At 48.7% G+C, this 23,503-nt stretch overlaps 9 protein-coding genes across 9 annotated transcripts; 6 read left to right on the top strand and 3 right to left on the bottom strand.

Moving 5' to 3' along the window:
* Positions 1–766: 766 nt before the first annotated feature.
* Positions 767–2,256, top strand: FSUBG_6568 (DNA repair rhp55; the record flags this gene model as incomplete). The annotated part of the gene is made up of 6 exons (XM_036684780.1): positions 767–824; positions 878–1,085; positions 1,135–1,187; positions 1,304–1,552; positions 1,603–1,925; positions 1,984–2,256. 6 exons carry the CDS (start codon positions 767–769, stop codon positions 2,254–2,256), a joined length of 1,164 nt encoding a protein of 387 aa, XP_036537861.1.
* Positions 2,257–6,750: 4,494 nt separating this feature from the next.
* On the top strand, positions 6,751–8,085 carry FSUBG_6567 (RING3 kinase; the record flags this gene model as incomplete). Its single annotated transcript, XM_036684779.1, has 3 exons — positions 6,751–6,845; positions 6,893–7,623; positions 7,772–8,085. 3 exons carry the CDS (start codon positions 6,751–6,753, stop codon positions 8,083–8,085), a joined length of 1,140 nt encoding a protein of 379 aa, XP_036537860.1.
* Positions 8,086–10,862: 2,777 nt separating this feature from the next.
* Positions 10,863–11,720, top strand: FSUBG_6566 (uncharacterized protein; the record flags this gene model as incomplete). Its single annotated transcript, XM_036684778.1, has 2 exons — positions 10,863–11,145; positions 11,218–11,720. 2 exons carry the CDS (start codon positions 10,863–10,865, stop codon positions 11,718–11,720), a joined length of 786 nt encoding a protein of 261 aa, XP_036537859.1.
* Positions 11,721–13,016: 1,296 nt separating this feature from the next.
* Positions 13,017–13,424, bottom strand: FSUBG_6565 (acyl-coenzyme A-binding (diazepam binding inhibitor); the record flags this gene model as incomplete). The annotated part of the gene is made up of 2 exons (XM_036684777.1): positions 13,017–13,169; positions 13,299–13,424. 2 exons carry the CDS (start codon positions 13,422–13,424, stop codon positions 13,017–13,019), a joined length of 279 nt encoding a protein of 92 aa, XP_036537858.1.
* Positions 13,425–14,287: 863 nt separating this feature from the next.
* On the top strand, positions 14,288–15,469 carry FSUBG_6564 (apoptosis-inducing factor 2; the record flags this gene model as incomplete). Its single annotated transcript, XM_036684776.1, has 2 exons — positions 14,288–14,404; positions 14,462–15,469. 2 exons carry the CDS (start codon positions 14,288–14,290, stop codon positions 15,467–15,469), a joined length of 1,125 nt encoding a protein of 374 aa, XP_036537857.1.
* Positions 15,470–15,578: 109 nt separating this feature from the next.
* FSUBG_6563 (actin cytoskeleton-regulatory complex END3) lies at positions 15,579–16,873 on the bottom strand (the record flags this gene model as incomplete). The annotated part of the gene is made up of 3 exons (XM_036684775.1): positions 15,579–16,300; positions 16,350–16,584; positions 16,637–16,873. 3 exons carry the CDS (start codon positions 16,871–16,873, stop codon positions 15,579–15,581), a joined length of 1,194 nt encoding a protein of 397 aa, XP_036537856.1.
* A 1,298-nt stretch (positions 16,874–18,171) lies between these two features.
* Positions 18,172–19,036, top strand: FSUBG_6562 (isopentenyl-diphosphate delta-isomerase; the record flags this gene model as incomplete). The annotated part of the gene is made up of 3 exons (XM_036684774.1): positions 18,172–18,364; positions 18,417–18,755; positions 18,804–19,036. 3 exons carry the CDS (start codon positions 18,172–18,174, stop codon positions 19,034–19,036), a joined length of 765 nt encoding a protein of 254 aa, XP_036537855.1.
* A 1,747-nt stretch (positions 19,037–20,783) lies between these two features.
* On the top strand, positions 20,784–21,691 carry FSUBG_6561 (gcn5-related n-acetyltransferase; the record flags this gene model as incomplete). The annotated part of the gene is made up of 3 exons (XM_036684773.1): positions 20,784–21,112; positions 21,161–21,413; positions 21,476–21,691. 3 exons carry the CDS (start codon positions 20,784–20,786, stop codon positions 21,689–21,691), a joined length of 798 nt encoding a protein of 265 aa, XP_036537854.1.
* A 470-nt stretch (positions 21,692–22,161) lies between these two features.
* On the bottom strand, positions 22,162–23,111 carry FSUBG_6560 (replication factor A2; the record flags this gene model as incomplete). Its single annotated transcript, XM_036684772.1, has 3 exons — positions 22,162–22,878; positions 22,933–23,045; positions 23,108–23,111. The coding sequence occupies 3 exons, from the start codon at positions 23,109–23,111 to the stop codon at positions 22,162–22,164; spliced, it is 834 nt and encodes a 277-aa protein (XP_036537853.1).
* Between the last annotated feature and the right edge of the window lie 392 nt (positions 23,112–23,503).

Raw genomic sequence — 23,503 nt, 5'->3', positions numbered from 1 at the left:
TTGACCCAGTAACGACCAATAAATGGGATCCAGGTATTCCAATAACAGCTACAAAAGTATCAACAATAAAGTCTCTGGCCAGACTGAAGTCTCAGTAAACTTAATCAATAAGGTTACCTTTAGGCTGCAGTATCTTAAGCAACTCTAATCATAATAAACACATTGCTTGACCAGCTAAAGAGCTATAAAAAGCTCGACTGCAGAGTCTGCAACTCCCCCACGACTTCGACCTTTCCTAATCCATCCATCCCTCAAAGATACTCGTATCGACAATTGCGAAGGCGAGTTCTATACAATGTTCAAACAGTTTGTCGAATTCCTAGGGTCCAACAAATATGAGAGGCGAGCACCAGAGCTTGTGTAATATAGGTAGAGTAAAAGTATGAACATAGCGTGCTGATTCGTGGTGATCTGATGTTGTTAAGCTAAGCAACTCGCTTGCCACAACCACTGGATTTCGTTCGGGAAACCTATTCTCGAGAGCTTCCAAAACAGGAGCAGATGTCACATCACAGAATTACCTATATTGTTAGCAGACTTGAAGGCATCATTGGTAATCAATTACATACTCCGTACTATGTACTACCTTAGTAGTCGGCGGACGGGTGGAATGGAAGTTGTAGGAGACTGGCTCGTCATGTGACTCTTGGCCAATCACGCGCAAGACTTTGGACTGTGTAAAGGAAGATCCACTTGTAGATGCCTAGATGGACTCAAGGCAAATCTACCAAACATCGTATCGCAATGAGGATTAGTGCTCGCTGACATGGATTACCATTCAATTCACGGCTATGATAGAGCAAGTTTCGATACACCCGGCACGCGTTCGTTTTGTCATAAGTCCTACGATATAGAGTCAAAGCTTACTTGACAACAGACCGACTTCCAACAATATCAGCTTCACAGGCTCTTGACGAGCTTGATAACAGCGCGTCAACTCATGTCTCTACTGGGATTGAGGACTTAGATCGTTCCCTTATTGCCAATATAACCGCTGACTCTCAAGACACTACCAAAGGTGGTGTTCAACGCGGCCAGGTCACGGAGATCTGGGGTCCCCCTGGTGCTGGCAAGACAGCATTGGGGTGAGTTGGCTGTTGCCCCGTATAGCCATGGAGCTGACTTGTAGGATAGGCTGCAGCTTACAGCAAACGCATTATGTGATGGCGATGCTGTTGTCTGGGTAGGTCTGTTGATTCCGATCCAACATTCTCATCCTTTCCAAAGACCCAAGCTTACCCTTGCCTCGTAGATTGTTTTCAAGTTTTGCAGCACGACAGACTTCGGGCAGTGACTAATACAGCAAAAACTCGTCGCAACAGTCAAGCAGATGCAGCGCACGATGCATCAGAGTCTCCTTCTGGAGACTCTAGTCGATTCTATCATTACTCATGTTTCACTCTACCCCATTTGGTTGCTCTCGTGTCACGGCCTACCGCCAAGCTGATTCCACACAACTGCTCATTAATGGTCATCAGTTCGCTATCTGCATTGGTCAACTCCGCCTTGCCAAAGTCCCACGATGGCAAGGCTACATCTAAGAGCAACAAGGGTATATGTGAACGTTCTCGTCGTTGCAGAGTCTGGCTAATGTTTGCACAGGTCCAAGTCCATCTGCAAAGCGAACACAAGCATTGCTTTCGATCGTGAATGCCCTTCACAAGCTTGCTGCAACTAGAAATTGTGCAGTTGTGGTTCTGTCTCAGTGTGCCACGAAAATGCATTCAGAAAGGGGTGCAACGCTGACAGCCGCGGTCAATGCCAGTGTATGGGAACAAGGGATTTCAACTCGACTTGTCATGTTTCGAGACTGGGCCTGGCAAGAGAACAATCTTACAAGCGTCTTCCTGGCAGGTCTGCAAAAACTGGACGGAAAGGCATGCCCGGAGGTCATGGAGAACGTTGTCGCATTTAAAGTGGAGTTGGTAAGTTCTGTCAGGCACCGAATCCTCAAGCCAGCAAATACTTACATGATGGTTCCAGGACGGGGTCAGCCAGGTTCCCTACGAAGCATTACAAACTTTTGAGCTAGCCCGACATAAGCGAAAGCTTGGACAAACAGAACTCGAGGTTCCTGATAGTGACGATGACGAGGATTACGGATGGGCAGATGAAGATGAAGCGGCCATGCCGGCGCCTCCGCCTCAGTGGCAAGGCAGTGAAGACCTCATTCTGGGCCAAGACATCGGTCAAAGCGAAGACGAAAACAGCGAACAAGAAGAGCCTGTCACTGATGATGAATCGATCATGAAATGAGGCTCTGGACGGAGTCTAGGTGGAGTCTGGGGATTGTTGGGGGGTTAGTCTCGGCGCTGGTGAAGCACCGAGCATTCCAGACTGCAAAGCAGTCTCACCAGGTATGGGCAGAGCCTCACAGCGGGACGGAGAAGTCAAGATATCCCCACGGAGCGAAATGAAGGAAAACTCGAGCCCCTTTATCAAATAGCCATGGCGGCTCCGCCTTGAGCAAGAAAACAGCGCAAACTGGGATTGCTGGGAGCCACAATAAAGCCGCGCATCATGCTTGCTGGGCCATGATCGGGTTGCCAAGAAGCTTCGGGCAAGTCCGGCCGTAGTCTGATGAGGTTAAGCATCGTGGTTCGTGGTGGGAGGTATTTCGTCATGCTTCATGGTCCCCGGACGAGGACATGCTTCTCGAAGGTTAAGAATTTTCTACGAACACACAACCCCAGGACCTAGCTCCCCCAAACAAGCATAGCTTTGCTTGGCGTTTCTCCATCCAGGTCACCCAAGAATGAACAACGGTTGGGCGGCTGGCGGAGGTTTTACTCTACTAACGTGGCGCTTGGAGGTGCGTGCTCCACCGGGCCGGTCGCTCTATGAAGGGGATCTTGAAGTACCTACGGGGAAAAGATACTTGTGCGCTTGTTTCTGGCCCCGGGTTTTGTACACACACACCACCCTTCCGACCCGACCTGGTTGTTGAAAGCTCCTGATACGTTCATCCCCGAGATTTTCTTTACGTCCCTTATTTTTGTGTCATTGACGGTGGCGATTTTGCTGAAGAAAACGTGGACACTCAATGTCTTGAAGTGAAAAGCTAAGTGTTTGGAGAAAAGAAGCCCGGGAGAATATGCATAGAAGCATGGCTGGCTCGACGAATGACGCAGCAGTTCCCAACATGGATGGTGCTATCACCGTCTGTCTTATGTACATGTACAGCGACCATCTTGCGCAACTTTTATTAAGTATCAATGGCCCTTGACTTGAAATGGTTTGCCGTGCATATCGAAGCCAGCGATATTACACTACGGCGCATTCAATGCATGCAACAGCATGCGCAATGCAAACCCGTGTTTTGCTTTCTTATTATGGATACAATGCGCAGTCTTGAAACCCAGTGTGCTCTGTTGTTGTGGATAAATCAACACCAAGCCTCCAATAACGACGGTCTGCGTGTTGATTTAGAATATACCAGATGAGTCCCATCCGGGCTAAGTGCGATATTTGTGACCAAGGGGGTTCAGCATTGCGTGTTCATCCACTCAACAAATCAGTCACCAACATTTATGGCGGCTATCTGGAAGTGAAGTAAAAAGAGAGAGAAAATTGAACCCATGCCAGGCACCAGGGGTCTTGGAGATTTCACGGGTTTGCGGACGGTTGACTACACACCGCCGTCGTGGCTTTTTCTTGTTGAATCGCATCTGCATTCTCACCAATGACTTGGCTTTCTTCGCTGCACAGAATACGGGATGTGCACTAGCATGACTTCAGGCCCACGACAGATCTCACGATCTGGGATTCACGCAAGTTGGGCCGAGATTGGATTGGATTGGATGCTGCTTTAGAAGCCCACTAGTCTCTGCTTCACAATGCTATGGGACTACGGTTTACAGTCGTGCCGAGACATGCCCGCGATATGGAAATTTGTTGGTCTTTGCTCAAATATTTGTCGCACTCAAGACACTTCAGATACGACACAGATCAATTGGCGACCCATGCTCCCCCATACGTCTTGAACAACTTCCATTTTGGAAGGTTGTGGATAAGTACAGGGCCAGCGGTGTATAATTCAGCAGCCTCAGAATTCACATAGGTAGGCTTCGACAGGCAATTGCTCACGGCAGCGAGCGGCTTAAGGTGCATTGAACTTTTTACTGTTGTACTATACCTATGTCACGACTCAAATGCTTGTCGTTGATTTTATTTCCCATATCAGTGCCTGGGTCAACTCGTTTCCATACCTAGGCAAACATGCATCATTCAGTTGTGTGTGAAAAGAGTATCCATTCAAGACCAGGGTATATCTACAAGGCACTCAGACGATCATTCATCAGCATGGGCCGATGGTAACGGATAACTTGTCGGAGATATCCCCAACCACTGCAACAGCGACTTTTCTACGCAGAGAACTTGCGATATCAGGCATGTCGTCGTCGCTTGTTGAGGGTTGCGAGGCCTAGTGGGTTGACGGGGCTAGGTACCGCCTCAGTCAATTTGCTCATCCAATCGAGGATTGTCGGTGAAATGCCTTGAAGCTGTAGCAAGGCGAACCCCGCGAGATGTGGAATGTTGCAGCATGCGCCCTGACCAGCTTCTGGCCTGATCTTTCAAGTGCCCCGGGATTTCGAGCACTTGATACTTCCAATCACGGTTGTTGGTTCCTTGCTTTCCGTGGACCTCCAACTTGGATGCCTTATCGGCATATGCACGGCAGATGGCCGACGATCTTGCTACATTGACCCCACGGGAAATGCACCGCATTCTTCCACTTGGTTTTCTCCTGTCTTTGTTTTGCTTTTCCCCCGGTGTCCATCTGTACATGTGTAATTATGGATACTGGTGCTACATTGAGCTCTGGGGAACTTGTCCATGGCTGGGCATCATGAAGACTGCGGACAATATCGCGTGATGTGGAACAAGGGTTTTGGCACCGAACTGTGCGATCGTATCATCCGGAACAACTTCCTCGGCACTCCGCAACGGATAGAATCAACTGCGGTCCCATTACCGGGCACCCGGACTCTGGTGGTTTGAATAACGCGTGATCGATATTCTATATTAGTAGTCCGGCTCAACATTCGGTTTGCCGACTATGTATGCGCATCAATCAGTCAGCAGCTTTGTCCCCAGACTCCCCGTGAATAGATAGCAGCCTGACAGTATGATCCTGGGGATGAGAAACCATGGGGTCCCCACGGAAAACAGACTCGTTATTCTATACCCCTAGGAGCGAGCTTATATGTTCGCCTGGATACGTGTACTGTATCTTTGTTTCCTCAGGTCGCTGAGAGATGTGGTTCAGGCTGCATTGTGTTACAGCTCACAGATTGTCGTAAGCTCTTTTGCGGATCCTAATGGATCGCATGTTTGGAGCGCGTTCCAGGTCGTAGTTTACTGGCTCGATTATTGTTCTGTTGCCACATGGATCTCTGTACTGGCGATCATGTTGAGATTGAGTACTGCACGATCACTGACCATGCCATTTCTCCATTCGGTTTGATACACCAACCCAACTGCATTAATGTTATTCATGAGCTTGGATAGAAGCTTCGAGCTCAGCTAGCCGCAAAGGGACTTGCATGACACATCCAGATGTGCCTGGCAAGTCTGCTGATTGAACAATTCGTCTAGGACTTGCTACCTGGTTTGAGCATCTTCCATAGCCATGTCCAGTACTATACTCAGTGTGGTACATATATAGGTGATAGAATAAACAAGTAACAACTCCCCGATGCTTCTGATATTAGCGGGCATTGTCATTATAAGATACTCTCGGCATGTGGTCGGTATCTATTTGGGACTTACTGTGAAGCTCAGAGTATTCCGAGACATGGATCAAGATCGTACGACAGAATCCAGTTACTTGTTTTGACCTTCATGCACGGGTGTAGGGGATATTATCAGTAGGCTTGGATTTCCGAATAATTGTTGCACGTGAAGACGAGTGGCTTCAGGTAAACCAGACTGGTTGTACGAAAATAACGTCGAGGGTGCAGTATGGCATCGAGTGCTGCCAAGGAAGACAGTAATCGAACAAAACCCCCCTACAACGCACAGCACAATTATCCTTTACTTTATATCTGTAATAGTCAACAAATCAATAGCAGCATATTTCATAACATATACTCAAAGTTGTTGACTGTGATACTAAGTCTTCGTCGAGAATTGGATGTCAAAATAATAGATCTAGGGTAACTGTCGAGCCGGAAACGGACAATCTGCAGGCCGATCCCTCTTTGTAGTCGTCCCGTGATCTTATTGGCCAACAATCTCATCGCGACTTCTCTCTTAGCTTCACATTCATTTGAATCAGGGCAGAAGCGAAGTTTAAGTTCAACTCATCATTTGCCGTCCTTCTTCATCAATCGACATCAAAATCTAGAGATATCTTATATCTGAAGATCTTCAGATGCGTTTCATCTGACACAAGACTTTAAGAGACGGCGAAACGAGCGGTGGATGAGAGCAAAGAAGACTCGGGTAAGATGGCCTCCCTATTGCACTACATCAAACTCTTTCTCAAAATTGCGGAATCTTCGGCGAGGCTGAGACTCGAATTTCATGTTCAATCGGTGTAGAAGTCTATTGAGGTTGTTCTGCATATAATTGCTTCACCCTCCTGGCATTGCCATCGTGCCACTGCTCGGTTGTCCGTGAATAAGGTTCCAGGCTTACCACTGATTCAGATCTGTTCAGTCACTCGACTCAGTTCAAGACTTCGATAGTTTGCTTTCCACACCAAATCTTCTGTGGGAGAACGTCTTCGCACCTAATCTCTTCATCATGACCGAAACTCAAACCGAAGAGGTTCGTGCCCCAGTTCCCATGGAGACCAAGGTTGAAGATGTCAAAGTCGAGAAGAAGCCCTTCTCCTGGCTGTACGTTTATTGACACCCTTCTCTGAACACATATTGACATCAAGTAGCGAACCGCATCCCACGTTCGTCATCATCCTCGTTGGTCCTGATGAGACTCCTTTCGGTATGCAGAAGGATTTCCTCTGCTCTCGATCCGAATTCTACAAAAAGCACTTTTCAGAAACCAAACCTGATGACAAGATTGAGCACATAGTCAGGCTTCCTGAGACCACAAAGGAGATATTTGGACTGGCTCAGCACTTTCTTTACATGGACAAGGTGATTGCGGACGAGGCCAATCTCCCATCGTACGAGGCTCTTGTTGGACTCTGGAAGCTTGGTCATGAACTCAATATCAAGGGACTCTGTGACAAAGCCCTTACCGCCATGATTGACTGTCGTCGAATCACGGAATCGATCCCAGCTACACCCCTTCTCATTCAGGTCTGGAAAGATACACCTGAAGGCTCATCGATCCGAAAGCTACTGCTGTCATGGACCGCTGAGTACATGCGCTTTTCGGACGCTCGAGCAGAATTTGCCAAGTCGCTACCTCAGGAAGTGCTCAGCGAGCTTGTCGTTGCCATGAGCTCCTTCGACACGGTTCCTGCACCCGGAGCATCAGCCACTAGTGCTGTCCCTTCTGCGACACCTCGAAAGAACGTTCATTATCTGGAGGACGAGCCCGAGAATGATGCGAAGAAGACCAGACGAACGAGCGGTGGACCGGTTAGTGCTCCAGCATCAGCAGATCGATCGATCAAAGCTCGTGGCTCTTTGCCCAAGCCCGCGCCTCGACGTAGGACCAGCGCTGGCTATGCCGAAGGCCGAGACTTTACCACATCACAAAAGTTGGATTTCTGCTCGGACTTGCTGACTAGAATGCTGTCTGGACCTGGCAAGTTCACCCCTGGCGCCTCTGAAACTAGTCGCTAACTTGAAGATAGGATTCTGGACCAGACTCGTTGGCCCTTTTAGAGACGCTGTCGAACCCGTCGAGGATGGCGTGCCTGACTACTTTGAGAAGGTGAAGCGACCAATGGACCTTACCACGATCAAAGCCAAGATGGATCGCAAGGAGTATACCAGCGACGAAGAGTTCGTTGCAGACGTACGTCAGATTTTCGATAACTGCTTCACGTACTGGAAGAAGGGAGACCCAATGTGGCTTGCGGGGGAGAAGCTCCAGAAGACATTTGAAGACAAGTTCTCTCACATGAACAAATGGATTGCCAAAATGGGTGGTGATGAAGCCGACTAGATGGGAGCTTCATCGCGAAGATCGACTAGGGTTCAAGGAGAATCTCCATCCTCGACGGATGGAATCCGAGGTGATGTTTAAAACGCCTGTATTATATATATATATATATATGAGGTGCGTCCTAGCCATCTTGTACCAGACAGCGGTTAGGAGACTATAGGATGGGGATACGTGCTTGGGCAAGTACGCAGGGTAATGTGGTTCTTTCGGGCGTCTCTGGGAGGTCTGGTAAAAGGAGAGTCGGATCTTTATGTCGGCTCACAGTGTAATAGTTCGAGTAATTGATTTATCAAACCTGATCAAGGTGGTTGATCGCTGCATTAGCTGACAATCCTAAGAATTGGCCAAATTAGGCAGAGCTAGATCGAGTCACCAAGTTCTCCGAACAACGCCATTTCGCGTCAACGGATATGGAGATGAAGACTAATCTACGGGACATTAACCAGAGCTAAAAAGCACTGACAAACGCGGGTCTTTTGCCAGTGAACATAATCGAAGAGGCTGCTTTCTTTGAAGCCGAGAGTGATGGGAAGATAGATGATGTGGTGTTATGAGTCACCAGTCTTTATGCCAGCTCATTCATTGGGAGCTAATCTACGTGTTCCTTGGCCTTATTCTGTCCAGGTGCGTTGTTGATGTAACCGTCTATGCGTCTGCAGGAAGCCGACGATGAGTTGTCGGTGGATTTATACGAAGACATCACAGCAGCCATGATATTCTCATCGTGACATCAGGGTGAAAGTTTATTTCAGCCGCCAAATACCTGTTGATGGCACCACGATATCGTACTCAGGCACGGAGTACAACAGAGTCATACGGATAGTCCAAGGAATAACTACTAAGGTAACAAAGTGATCGAGTCGCGCAAAGGTCAATAGACGCTCAGGTACTGGCTTAGTTAGTCTGGGGAACAGACTCGCATTGAAATTAAGATTGCCACTGACGTTACTGGGTCCAGGTCTTGGACCCCTGCCAGTTTGTTGCTCTGTGGGTTAAGTGGTTGAGTTAATGGCGCATGACCTTGTCGTGTACTCCGTAAATAACCTGAAACCAAGGCCAAGCCCACTGAGCGAAAAAGAGAGACAAGGGTTGGTCGTCAGTCTGTGAAAGAGAGCCAATAGAATTGTGTGGTCAAAGCACTAGCGACTATATCAAGGAACCAAATCGATAGAGAATGCGATATTCTAGGTATAACAAGTGTCTTGCCTCTAGGTTAGTACCTAGGGTACCTAGTAGTCACTCTTTAGAAAATCCGTTGTCTAAAAGAACAATGGATATCATCCGATACGTACTCGGTCAAAGGACGCCAAGTCTTTGTTGTTCCTGCATCAGGCGGGCTCTTAGCGCAACGGGCCTCGGGTAGGACCTGCAGCCTCCCACGGGACCCCTGAAGTTACACGACTTACAGTGCTCAAACCAGCCACTTAGAGGCTGCAATGAGTGACATGCTCCAGTATTCAGTCTCAGGTACCTGCCGTAAAAGGCAACACCACCATGCGCTGCCTCTTCTTTTTTTCCCTCCTCACAGAGACAATAGCCGGGAGAGGTCAGCAAAGAGGCTGGCTAGGCTGGTTGCTATTGACGGAATATCACCCTTTGACGTCAAAAGGCACTTGGCACTTTTCGGTAAAGCATAGATAGGTACGGAGTACCAATGCAAGATTGACTCTCGAGTTTGGGCGAGAGGCCAACTGATTCTCCAAGATTACGCTCTGTTACACCATGGCCTAGTAGGGCTTGGCCTGGTGTTGTTGTTGTAAGTGGGCGGCTAATTAACCTGTTAGTTTGTCTTTACTAACAGCTGTCATTTGCCCAAGCTAATGATCATTTCAAAGGATCTGAGGTGGAAAATATCTCAAATGGAGACCATTTGTTAAGAGTTAATGAGCAGAAGAAACAAGTCGCACCACGAAACCATGTGGTATCGTCTTGTTTTACCTTTTCGCTCCAAGGTAACATCTGCTATTTATCTTCGATAGCTGTTTCAACACAAAACCCTATATCCATGCCTTTCAAACATCTTGTTCCTGTCACTCACTGAACGCTCAAACCATCAAGCGACCTCCGTATCAGGTCCCGTTGCCCCCCAGTCCATCCATATTAGGCATGGTGTTTTTCTTGTTGTCCGTGGATTGGTGGTGATTGAAGCAAACCCCGATGGGCATTTTAAATTAAAAGATATTACAAGAATTAGGGGGCCCCTGTCCTTGCTACCCCCAGGAACAGAACCACTGCAGGGCCAGACTGCTTCTGCATTATGCTCCGTCAGGCACCAGCCTATCACGGCCATGAATTCCGTCCCCATTTACCAGGCAAGGAAGGGTCGAGTTTTTGACGGTCCCATTGCTGCTGCTTCCCGAGAGACGAGAGAGACAGAGCCCTTCCTTCCTTGGGCTTGGTGTGGCCCAGTCTCTCGCTGCCTCTACTAGTACTTACATGAGTGTGCCCCCATCTCGACGACTTCATCTTTTGGTCTTCCCTCACACACCTCTTCGTTCGTCCTTGTTGTCGTCGCTACTATCCTAGAGAATCGTCCTATTATCGATACTCGTTCCGTTCTTTAACAACAACAAAAACAACAGTCGTTTATACTCTGATCCTAGTTTTATCTAGTATTCACTCACTCGCTTACCGCTCAACGCAAAACCGCCTTCTCCACCATCATCGGTATACCCTGTTTGTGGCTTTCCTCCCTGTCTGCCAGATCGGACTCGTATAAGCCAACCAAGCTCAACTTCAACTTGATCGAATTCCAGCCATTTTGCTCCTCTGACAAGATGCTTTTCCGAACCATCGCCTCTGTCGCTTTCCTGGCTTGTGCCAGCAACGTTGCTGCCGAGCCCCAGCCTTACAAGCTGGTCAAGGCACCCGTTGAAGGTCTCAGCCTCGCTCGCCGTTCCACTCCCGGATACCAGCCTGATCAGTCAGTCTGTGGTGGCGGCGGTGACACTTGCGCTGATGCTTGTGGTGCTGGTTACGAGTCTTGCCCTTCTGAGGATGACTCTACCCACTGTTTCAACCCTACCGTTAAGCAGTCTTGCTGCTTCGACGGTACTGGAAGTATGCACACCCAGACTCATTCATCTATGAGCCTTGTTCACAGAGTAAGCCGAATACTAACTATCTCTCCAGACTCTTGCGATGCGGGTTACTACTGCTCTCATGACACCAAGGCCCAGACCTGGTGTTGCCCTGAATCTATGGATCTTGCTCAGTGTGCCAAGGCGTACGGCGTTAAGGACGGCCTCAAGACCGAGAAGCTCATGACCTCCACCGCTGCTCCCAGCGTTGCTACTACCACTGCTGCTCCTACCACCACCTCTGCCCTGGAGACCACCTCGACAACCGTCTACATCACCAGCACCTCTCTTGCCAGCACTGAGCCTGCCACCACCACCAAGTCGGTTGTCGCTAAGACCACGACCAAGGCTGATAAGACTACCGTTGTTGCCCCTAGCTCTGGCTACAGCACGGCTTGGAGTGGTTCTAACAGCACCATCGCCACTGCCGCGCCTACTCAGCCATCTGAGTCCGCTCCTGGCTCCGCTGAACCTTCCACCATTAGCAGTGGTGCTTCCCTCACCGGCGTGAGCGCCATGCTCCTGGCTGCTGCTGGCTTCTTTGCCCTCCTCTAAGTCACACACTTCCCAGTGCAAGCACTGGTTTTCGCGAGATGCCACTCAAAATGACGTTCATGCGTCGCCGCGAATAATGACTCAATGATGAAGAAAGCAACGAAAGGCTTTATGCGTGGAACACGCCAAGTAAGAGGTGGATTGAAAACAAAACACGTGGTGCAATGTCGAGCTACATTAATCTTCTGATGAAATACCCCTTTTTCGATATCCCCCATTCTGTTTACGTCTTCAACCGGAGTTGATCGGCTTGGTGTTTTTTGGTTGGCTAGGAAAAGAGCATGAGGACGAGTTGAAACGAAATGAGAAACGCTCAGCGCTTGGAACATACATTCTTACGATCGGTATACGGTTTTCGTATTCCTTATTACACCTAAAACTTATTTACTATTCGTCACGTTGCGAGAGCTTAGTCTCCGCCTCGTATACTTGACATTAATAATTGCCCTGGTAGACAATTTTACTCGACATTGCACACAATTCAACCAAGACATTTTATACTATGATAAGAAACAGTGACGCCTATTTGTGAAATCGTTGTATTAAATGTGAGCCATCGAGAATAGCAAGCATATAGGTCTTGTATATCCATTCTTCTTAATGCGCCATACGCCAATGAGCTGCAATGAACTGTATAGATACTGGACTGTGATATTATTGTGCTGTGTAGGAAGCTGGATGGCTTATTAAGGAGCTAGAATGGTTCAATAGTAGCTCAAATCTAGTTATGTCCTACGTTGATTGACTTACGCATATCACATCTGTAAATTTGTCTCTATAGACCATCAGTAAGAAACTCTGACGCCTTATACAATGACATTTGGGGTGCAAGTCCAAGGTCAAATTGGGACTGTAGGCAACGAAATTTTACATTCTCCTACAAAGCTCAAGTTCTGGGACACCGCAATATCATGGGTTGAGGCGTATTACGTGATAATGCACCGCCAAGTTTGGGAAACACCGTCAGCTGTGAGTGATGTCACCTGTGACCGGGAGCGAAATCCCATGACATGTTGCCCACCAAGGAACACATAACTCACAAGGTCGTAGTCCTGGTACGAAACGAGTATTGCTGTGGAAATCTGGACGGCATCAATGGCGCAAAACGAAAGGGTATGATTCATCTCGACAGCTAAGTACGATGCTTGTTATAGGCAGCTTAAAAGGAAACCCCGAAAGGGCTTCTCCCATCTGATCTGACTCCAATATTGTATGGTTTCATATGCATTTAGATATTCCGGCTCCTGAGTTGTTCTGTCGTGGAGGCTTGTCTATTCAAAGTGGTGGCGTGGACTCTTAGTTACCAACGGCCTCGGGAACCTTGTTGGCATCGTAACCGCATTTCTCCTTGAGCTCCTCAACCAGCTCAACGTACTTGGCCTGAGCGGCATCGGGGGTGAGCTTCTCCTCATCGGCAGCCTTCTTCCAGGCGTTGTACTTGGCTTTGCCCTGAAAGCGATGTTAATTGGTCGCAGGCAAGGAATATAGGCTTCAAAACTTGCCTTGAGGTCGAACATGCCGGGGGCAGCAGCAGTGGAGAAGTCCTCACCGTTGGCGACCTTGTAGAGTCCTGAGAACGTTAGCTGAGAGGTCGAAGACACGGATCAGAGGGATTCTACCGTAGAGCCTGAGAAGATCGTCGGTGTTGGGCTTGGAGGTAAGCTTCTTGGAGTCCTCGACGGCCTTTTGGAAAGATTCAGACATGATGGGCAAAGGGGTAAGAAAGAAAAGTTGAAGTGATTGGAGGAATCAAGTTTGGAGAAGAGAGTAAGAAAGAGAAGAGCTGTTGGGGTGTTTGTTGAGGAACTTATTAACTTGACTTTCTCCCGTCATGCGGGTTATAGCGGGGTCATGGGATTCGATAGAGGGGCTTACCTTAGGGGCCTAGGGGGCCAAGTTGCGCTGAGTGACGTCGTGATCTGCCATTGGTTACTTTGGGGGACCTTCTCTACCTTCCTTAATTGAGATGAGAAGGGGATCTGCCGAGGGAAGGAAGGAGCTGGATACAGGTAATTGCGACTTAATGAAAGAGGAGAGGCACGTGGGGAACAGGGATATAATTCTTGGAGACATATCGTTTATTATGGTATAGGTACCGAAACATGATAGACAATGCTTTGTTGATACTACAGGTACCTTAGTAGGTAATAAGTAAGGGATGCAAAGCATGAGCACAAGCAAGCTTCGACAGCTCCCCACCTCGGGGCCTGAGACTGAACAAGCAAGAGCTTAGCATGAGCTGAACAGAGTAGAAAACCCATGAGAATAGCACCAGCTGAAGCTACGATAGCCTCAAATCAGAGATTGCAGTATCCGACAAGCCTGAAACATAGGCCGTTCCGGAACATCTTTTCGTTACACAGCCTTGAACTCGTCATAGACGAGCTTAGTATTCCTCCGAGACCATCGGGAGCGGAACAATCATGCTCGCTCGGCTTTAAACTTTCACAGCTCACATGTCTCTCCGACGTTATCTACACGTTACATGAGCTACTCAATTTTAATAAAGAGTGCCACAAACCTCCAAGAAATAGCCGTCAGTCTCACTTCACATCAATTGATCAATCATGACAAAAACCGTCGTCGTATTAGGCGGTAGCCTAGGCGGTATGGCCGTCACCCATCAACTGCTCAAGTACACGCGACCTCGTGAACAAGATCTCAAAGTTATACTGGTCTCAAAGGTACTCACTCAACAGATTCTGTTCCCTTTACGCCATCGATATTGACAAGTTTTACAGAGCAGCCACTTCTACTGGAACCTAGCTTCTGTTCGCGCCATTGTCCCTGGCGTTATAAACGATGATGAGATTTTTGCGCCTATCAAGCCAGGCCTGGATCAGTATCCTGCTGGCAGCGTCGAGTTCATTGTCGGCACTGCTTCTGGCGTTGATCATACGGCCCGCACCGTAACAGTCGATACGGATGCTGGTGCTGACCAGAAGACCGTGCTCAAATATGATCATCTTGTCATTGCTACCGGTGCCGAAACTGTTGACCCCACACTCCCCTGGAAAGCATCCAGCTCGCACGAAGAGCTCGTGGAGAGCCTTCATAGCACTGCTGAAAAGGTTGAAAAGGCCACGCACATTGTTGTCGCCGGTGCCGGAGCTACAGGCGTTGAACTCGCAGGCGAGATTCAATATGCTTATCCCTCAACTACCGTTCTACTCATCTCAGCTGAGGACAAAGTCGTCGCAGGCGACCAGATTGCTGGCAGTGTTGAGTCGGAGCTGAAGCGTCTCGGTGTTGAGATCCGTGCTGGTGTACGATCCGAGGACACGACGGAACTACCGGATGGCAAGACGTTGGTGAAGCTGTCTAATGGGGAGGAATTGGTGACAGATTTATTCCTCGCGACGATGGGACTGAAGCCAAATTCTGGATTCCTGCCCAAGGAGTGGCTCACCAGGCAGGGCTACGTCGACGTCGACGATGAGATGCGCGTCAAGAATGCAGAGGGCGTATGGGCAGTTGGAGATGTCGTATCCAAGCCTCGCGCCGCATTCTTGATCACGGAGGCTCAGGCTGCCGGCGTCTTCAAGAACATTGACCTCGTACTTAAAGGCAAAGAACCACAGCCTGTGAGTGGTCCTCGAGTGGATGCTTTTCTATGCGCCACAGGTCGAAGTCGCGGAGCTGGACGCCTAGGCAAAGTCCCGGTGCCATCGCTTGCTGTATGGGCCGTCAAGGGTCGCACATTAGGTCTCGAACGTACCAAGAAGTACGTCAACGGAAGTATGTGGTGATTGATGAGAATGCGTGTAGTGCAATGCCTGATATCCTATTCAAGAAAGCGCCATGATATTCCTACAAAGAAAAAGCAACATACCCACACCCATAATCTAATTAATTCGCCTATCCTCTCTTCTCGTCTTCAATCTCCCGCCTGATCTGCTCAAGAACTTGCTCTCGTGTCCTCAAGTGATTCTCTAGACCCTCAACCTGCTCCCGGACTGTCTGGAGATCTTCCTGTATGCTCTTGAGACTTCCTCCAGCCGCGCTCTTACCAGTTCCCTCTTCCAATTCCCGAAGTTCTCGTCGCTTGTATTCGAGTAATTGATCGAGTTCCTTCTTGACAAGTGCAGGCTTAGAATCGCGTTTGCCGCCTTTCCGGCGCTCCGCGATCTCCTCCACCTTCTTTATCTTATCCTCGAGGTCCTGGAGCTTGCGCTTCAGTCGAACCTCTTCCCAGTCCTCTGTCTTTTCCGTCGAGAAATCCGTGCCCGAGCTCTTGAAGCCGCTTCGACCCAGGCGCGTTAGGTATTGATCGCCGAACTTAGCCTTGCGGCCGGTACTCGTGGTGTCGTCGGCTTTGGTGGCCCATCGCGAGTTAGCGCCTGTTCGCTGGTTGTCGACTTGATAATCGATTTGGTTGCGCTCAAAGCTCGATCGAAGCGAGGCCGGAACGGTACGGGGGATTCGGAAGCCCTCATGTCGGTAGTTAAGGATATGTAGGAATGCGAGACAAGCATCCTTGTTGATAGTCGATTGCGCCGAAGGGTTGATCAGATTCCAGGCGGATCGGACATCGGTATCGGGAACGTCAAGGGACTCGTATAGATCACTAAGCGCATGGACTATGATCGTTAGCTTTATTTCTCAGTCTTCGGGCTACCATAGACATACAATCCACCTCGCCGCGCATGTCTCGGTTCTCCTGGTAGATCTGCTCGTATTTGGCCTTGTCTGCAGGCTTCATGTACCACTCGAATCCGTCTTTGAGCCCAAGGTCTTCCGAGTCGTCCTCTACCTGCTCGAACTGTACCGACTTTCCGGTGATAGCCTGGCCAGCCTGCACGAGATGAGCCTTGGACTCAGGAACAAGCCAGTCGGGCAATGTTGTCGGCACATCCGCGTATTCCTAGAATTCGTAAGTTACAAAGCCAAATAACCACTCAGCATCCGTGCCATACTCCGTTGAGAATGTCAAAGATAATGCGCATGGCAACACAAAACTCCTCGAAATCAAGGTTTCCATCATTATCCACGTCCGCCAGATCCCACACTCGTTCTAGCTGATCATCTCGGAGGCCACTGTTCTTCAGAACAGGAGCAGCTTGTTCACCTGTAAGGAACTTGCCGCCTCCTGTTCGCGTAGAGAAGATATTCCAGTACGTCTCAATTTCCTGCGCCTCGATCTTGGGGGCCATGATCACGTCTGGGGGCTGTGGGCAGCGGCGTGGAGTTATTGTTCGAAGTCGAGTAAAAACAAAAAGGCGCTCTAATTAAACCGGATTAGAGAAGATAGACGCAATCGTTTTGGCGGCGACCGCAGAGGATATTGAATTAGCGGGATGGCAAAGATGGAGGTTCTATGGTCAATGTAGAGTGAGCTGGAGGTTGAATGACGAAGCCAGCCCTCAAGCCACGCTTGGATAGGCCTGCATTTCCCCTGATGCGTCTGCGGCCCCCGCTTAGCCAATATCCAAATTAGCGCATAATCTTACTGGTAAGAAAGTTTGATCATCAGCGAGGGAAGAAAGAAAAATGAACGACAAAAGTATTTAGGTAAATTAGTACATGTTTAGGATACCGTTTGCTGAGTTTATTTTGACATCCTGTACTGAATGAAGTCTGATGTTTTCTTGCTCCCCGAGCAGCGTGTAAGTCATTGGCGTCACTCACTCAGTTTGCTCTGATTCTATCACGACTTGACGATATATGTATATCTATTGAGAGTTGATATTGGTTACAGGAAAAACAGAGTCTATTCTGCCTGAAAGAGGGGGAAAGCTAATGTGTTATTTTGACCGAGTGGCTTGGATCTTTTTTTATGGGAAGTTGATTGAATTTGCCGACTAAGTGAAATGCACTTGACGATATGTCACTCTTGACAGTGCGATGCTACAAGATGCCAATCAGCCACTCGTGAGTTTAATGGAATAGCATACTATCATCACTCTCTAAGCCCAGCCTATCATAGAGGCTATGGTTCGCTAAAGACATGTGTTGACCAAGTTAATGTTAATCGTCACTATGACGGCTCATCATGAACTTGCGCCTTTCAGTAAGAGGAGGATAATTTGCATGTTCAGTACTAAGTTAATAGCCCATCATCTGGTAGCATACGCTAAAACAAGAAGAGGTTCACCGAGAGCGACTGGCCAACAGCCACAGCCCAGGCTTTGAGTGGTTGAGCCCCACTGCCTAATAAGGAAGGGACCTGGAGAGGACCCCCCATAAACTCAGCTCTCAATGGCTGATTCACAAGGTTGTGGGCCTGCAGTAGCGGGTAACGTAGAGGGGTACGGGTGCCACACCCGATAACTTTTTGGAGGGGCAAATGGTAAAGAAGCCGCGAAACAAGTGACCCTTTAAATTAATCCTTTCTTCAGACCGCTTGACCCTGTTCCTCATATATGTATACCTAGGTCCTCGCTCTCTGTTTGAAAAGCATCGCGAACTGTTTCTTCTCTATAACCCAGGCTCTTCTACTGTTTGAATCACCATGTCTACAACCACCACCACCACAACAACCCAGCCTATCACGGCCGAATCTATGCTCCGTCTCTTCCCGGACATCGACACCAGCTCAGACCCTCTCTCCGGTCATGATGAGGAGCAAATCCGTCTTATGGATGAGGTCTGCATTGTCCTCGACGAGAATGACAAGCCAATCGGTACCGCCAGCAAGAAGATCTGTAAGGGAAACTGCACCACTATACAACACCCCCTACTAACTTCGACTACAAGGCCATCTCATGACCAACATCGATAAGGGCCTCCTCCACCGCGCCTTTTCCGTATTCCTCTTCAACGACAAGAACGAGCTCCTCCTTCAGCAGCGCGCAACCGAAAAGATCACCTTCCCCGATATGTGGACCAACACTTGCTGCTCCCATCCTCTCCACATCCCTACCGAGACTGGTGCTACCCTCGAAGACTCTATCGCCGGTGTCAAGCGAGCTGCTCAGCGCAAGCTTGAGCACGAGCTGGGTATCAAGAAGGAGCAGGTCCCCTTCGAGGATTTCCATTTCCTCACCCGAATCCACTACAAGGCCCCCAGCGACGGCAAGTGGGGTGAGCACGAGAGTATGTACATCCTATATTAAATGTTACAGTATCTAATAGCCGGCGCAGTTGACTACATTCTCTTCATCAAGGCCAACGTCGATCTCGACATCAACAAGAACGAGGTCAGAGATACACAATACGTAACTCCCGAGAAGCTCAAGCAACAATTCGACGATCCCAGTCTGGTTTTCACACCTTGGTTCAAGCTCATTTGCAACTCTATGCTCTTCGAGTGGTGGCAGAATCTTGACTCCGGCTTGAACAAGTACATGAACGAACAGGAGATTCGACGCATGTAACGATATACGGATAATGATTCAAGGAGAGAAAATGCCCAAAACGAAGGGGAAGCAGTGTAAGTGCCAGACCCAGACTTGGCATAGGTGCATTGGGTTTTTGCAGTCAATCGATCAGCTTAGATATCCGTTGTTAGATCTTGCTGCGGTAATGTTTACGAGCAACTGAGCCACATTCAATTTGAGACCATTTCACTACCAAATTCACCTATCAGGATGGAGGATACCATGACCAACACCGCCAATCGGAGTCTCAATCTTGTTCAGCACGGCCGGGCCGTTGGGAATGGCTATCTTGAATTGACGAACTCCCATGTACGAACCAATGATTCAAGATTATGATGCTTCGGTACTCCGCATCATCCGGCATGACATACCGGTGGTGAGTCTTATCAAGTGACACAGTACTGATAAAAGAAGATTAGTGAGTCCTGGCGCCGTCGCAAGCCGTGGCAATCCACCAACAAACAACATGCATGATGCTCTTTGACAACACCTTCTACGACCCTTTCAGAATGGGCTCCTGCGACTGCATCCAACTGGAACGTCGGGGCCAATGACGGGTTTCCTTGGCTTTTCAAATCAAGGGTTTTCGATCTCCTCCACACTCAGCTGTGGGTGGCTTGAGCCTTGACTTGGCTATGTCACTGCACCTGACATTGAATCCTTGCACGGAACCCGCGTCTTCTGTGCTTCAGTGTTCGGCTGTATGTATTCATCGGATTGAGTCCAATCTAGTCTCTAACTGCACAATTGATTGGAGTATCTCGGGACCCGGGCTTCACAAACTGCTTTGCCTGTGCAACGACAGCGTCACCCCCACGGTGTCGCAGCTGATCATGTGGTCTATGATCGTCGTCATGTCAGCAAGCACTGTGCTATCCTATCTCGCCTCGATTCCAGACTCGCTATTCACTGTCTCAGAATGGATCCCGAAGCTAGTCAATACCCCACGATAATAGCTGTCGTGCATCATCCGGCCAATGGTATCTTGATTTTCCACCTAGAGGCGCTTCGTATCTATGCTGCCCATCTCGAGGCCCACACGGCGTCTAACTAGGATTCGCCCTACTTAATACCCCGAACATTTCCTATCTCTCAGCTCCTCTTTGTTCCTCACCTGTCTACTCAGTCACTCATCTCTCTTCCACAGACACTTACTTTGCTGAAGCCTTCAATCTTGACCAGAAAACAGCCGCTGGCCACTAACAGGACCCTCAGTCAGGATATCTTGCTAAGCCCTCACCCAGAGGAGGCTGCTTTGAAGAATAGCCAACTCGGCGTCTTGCTATTGCTGCTACCACGTGCTGCTTGCTGCACTCAATTTCTTTTGCACTGTTGACGGTCGTTAACTGTTGTGCTGAAACCTCTGAACACTCCCACTTGACAAGACTTCTATCCATTCTCGTGAACTCTCGAAAGGCTTGGACGCTTCGTCGACGAACTTCTTTCGATACATCCCCCTTCTACTAAGCCGTGATCGCGAGCCTGGCCCGCTCAAGTACCACCTTGATGTCGGTTGAAGTTCGCACTAGCCTTAATTGTCTCCGCCATCCCTCGAGGTTTACGTCCGTTTGCAGAACTCAATTGTCACGAGTTCATACGGGCGATAATTGTCAGAATATACAATGTGAGTCTGGATGCTTAGGCCACGAACTTATCATGCTTAATACGCAATGGCGCCCCTTTCATTACCAGGAAGGGGCCCTTAGGTACAGCGAATAAATCCAGTACAGGTTAGACTGTCAGCATGGAGATCAGCAAGAATAGTAAAAGTGGTATCCATGGCTCTGGGACATTGGCCAAGTGGCGGCGACGCTCCCTCATACCATCTACCTGGGAAACCTCTGTTCGTTTCGTTAACGTGAACGAGTCTGCGGCAGCTGGTAGTGCGTTGGCCCAGGCCTTTGCAACCGATGCCATGAGTCAGTATGTACTCGACGGTGACGACATGGCAGATTATTCGGACGAACAAAAATGGAAGCTTCATGTTGACTATATGACCTATATGGTTGCAGCGCACTGCTACAAAGGAATGGTGACAACCATCGGGTCGGACTATGATGCTGTAGCTCTTTGGTACGTGAACCACGACTATAACCGCAATTTGATCTGACAGCATTTCAGGCTTGCTCCGGGTCAGCAGATGGACGACTGGTGGACTAGCCTTCGCAGTGGCATGTGGAAGCTATACTATCAACTGTCGGCTGAAGGACGGAGACGATACTACGATGAGATGATCCCGGTTCTGGACCAGACCAAGGAAGAGGTCATGGGCGAAAGGAACCAGGATTGTTATTATCTCGTCTACATTGGTACCAAGCCTAATGCCCAAGGCAGAGGTTATGCCGGAAAACTGATTCGCGATATGGTCGCCAAGGTACTGCAGTTGATGAGCACTTGTTCCACCTTCCACCGCTGGAGAAAACTAACAAGAGCCAGGCCGATACTGAACAGCGTCCAATGTATCTCGAGTCCAGCACCGAACACAACAACGGCTACTACGCCAAGTTTGGTTTCGAGGTCAAACGTGACGTCGTCTTTGAGGGAGGCCCCGAGCCCATCACGATGTGGATCATGGTTCGCGAGCCTCAGAAGACTCGCCCCGCCTGTAGCTCTGTTATCGTTTCTGCCGTCAGCAGCGCAGTCAAGTTCTAGGGAGACGAGCCTCTGGTCCTTCCAAATGTCGATACAGGGTCAGAGGCTGAAGTCGAAGAGGTTGAGGACATCCAGAACGTCACCCATGAGCAACAAGATTGGAAGAAATGTGTTGTGATGTGAGTTCTGGTTGCGTGAGAATTTGCGTTAGTGTACACCGAGTTCGTTAACTCTTTCTCATTCTTTTGGACATTGGTATGTTTTGATGAAGCAGTTGTGGTTTTGGCCTTTTTGTATTGCCAACACATGTCGACAGTCTCTACCGCAATAGATGTCTATCTCTTCTGTTTTTGCAGTGCGCCAACTAGCTCGAGTCATTCATTAGAGAGAAATAACCCATATAAGATTGTCATTCCTTCATAAGCTGGTCCCTCCTGTAACCGTAAACACCTTGCACCTGGCTTTTATCGTCTGTATTCCGTGTAAATTGCCCTTCTCGCAGCCCATCCCTCATAAAGTCAATTCTCATGTTAGTATTCGAGGATTGCCCATGTCTCATCATCAACTGTGGTGTAGATAAGACCCTGGCCAAGCAGTTCGTCAGCAGCAGTGAGAGCATCTCGCACTGACATGCCAGTAGAGTTGGTGATGACGTTGAGATGGACACCTTCATTGCCACCAGGTGTGTCGTTCATAAAGTTGAACATCTTCTTGGCAAGCCCACTGCAGCCAGCGAGCTTAGTAGGCGCCTGGCCAGCGTTGCCGCCTCCATTGTCATTGTAGCCACCACCATCCACGAACATGCTATCTCCGTCTCCATTGGCGCCACCTTGACCACCGAGAGGACCCTTCGTAAAATAGAGATGAACATATGCAGCCTCGAGCATGTGATAGTTGACCTCGTTGAAGTCCGCCACAGGCCTAATAACATGTGCTCCGACGTGTCGCTTGTTGTTGAAGGACTTGAGACGACCCCAGATACGGACGTGAGACTCCAGCTCGAAACCGGGATCAGCATCGTCCTGCTTGTCGACATCGATCCACTTCTTGACCTCAATCATACCGGTTCCATCGTCGATATTGAGGGTGATATTTGTAGGTTGAGGCTGGATCTTGCGAATCTGTCCGACGAATGTGATCTGTGTCACGGCGGAGCCGTCGATTTTGAAGTCTGCGCCAGCGTATGCCTCTTCGGCGTCGAGGATCTGCTTGATTGTGACAGGGCGCAAGGACTCATCTTGGTATGACTAGTAGATGTGAGAAAGAGTGGTAACTATCAGTTGTAGAGAGTAGTGATGTACCTTGCCGCCGGCGCCGCCTTGACTGCCCTGCTGTGAACCACCAGCGAAGAAGCCGCCAGAATCGTCACCCCCTTGGGCGCCATAGCTTGTTTTTGTGAATCCAGAGTAAGCAGCTTTGAAGAAGAGTCAGACTTGCAATTCTTGACCGAAAGTGGGTGTCCTATAGTGTACTTACACATGATTGTGGTTGTGTGATGTTTCAGTTGGGCTAGGCAGAGCTCACGGTCAGGACGTGAAGATCAAGAGACGCGTTAAAACGCGCCTGAGCTTAATGGGTTCGTTCCATGATGCCCCGCCTTAGCTGTGTGGGGCATTGGCTTTGCCTTAGTCATCGATGATAGCTTAAGGGCCGCTCATACCCGCACAACCGGTTATGCGTTTAGGAACATACCTTATCCGCATAACCGGCCTTATTAAATTAAAAAAAAAAAGCTATTAAGAAAAGGATTTAAAAATAAAATCTATAATAATTTAAATAAGTAATTTAAAATAGTAAATTTTTAATATATATTAAATTTAAATTTTAAGTAATAATTATAAGTTTTATTATTATATAGCTAATATATTAAAA

This window comes from Fusarium subglutinans (assembly GCF_013396075.1).
Source record: "Fusarium subglutinans strain NRRL 66333 chromosome Unknown NRRL66333_c0000069, whole genome shotgun sequence".
Taxonomy (NCBI): domain Eukaryota; kingdom Fungi; phylum Ascomycota; class Sordariomycetes; order Hypocreales; family Nectriaceae; genus Fusarium; species Fusarium subglutinans.
The sequence above is the reverse complement of the archived record's forward strand: the minus strand, read 5'-3'. Positions and strand labels throughout refer to the sequence as shown.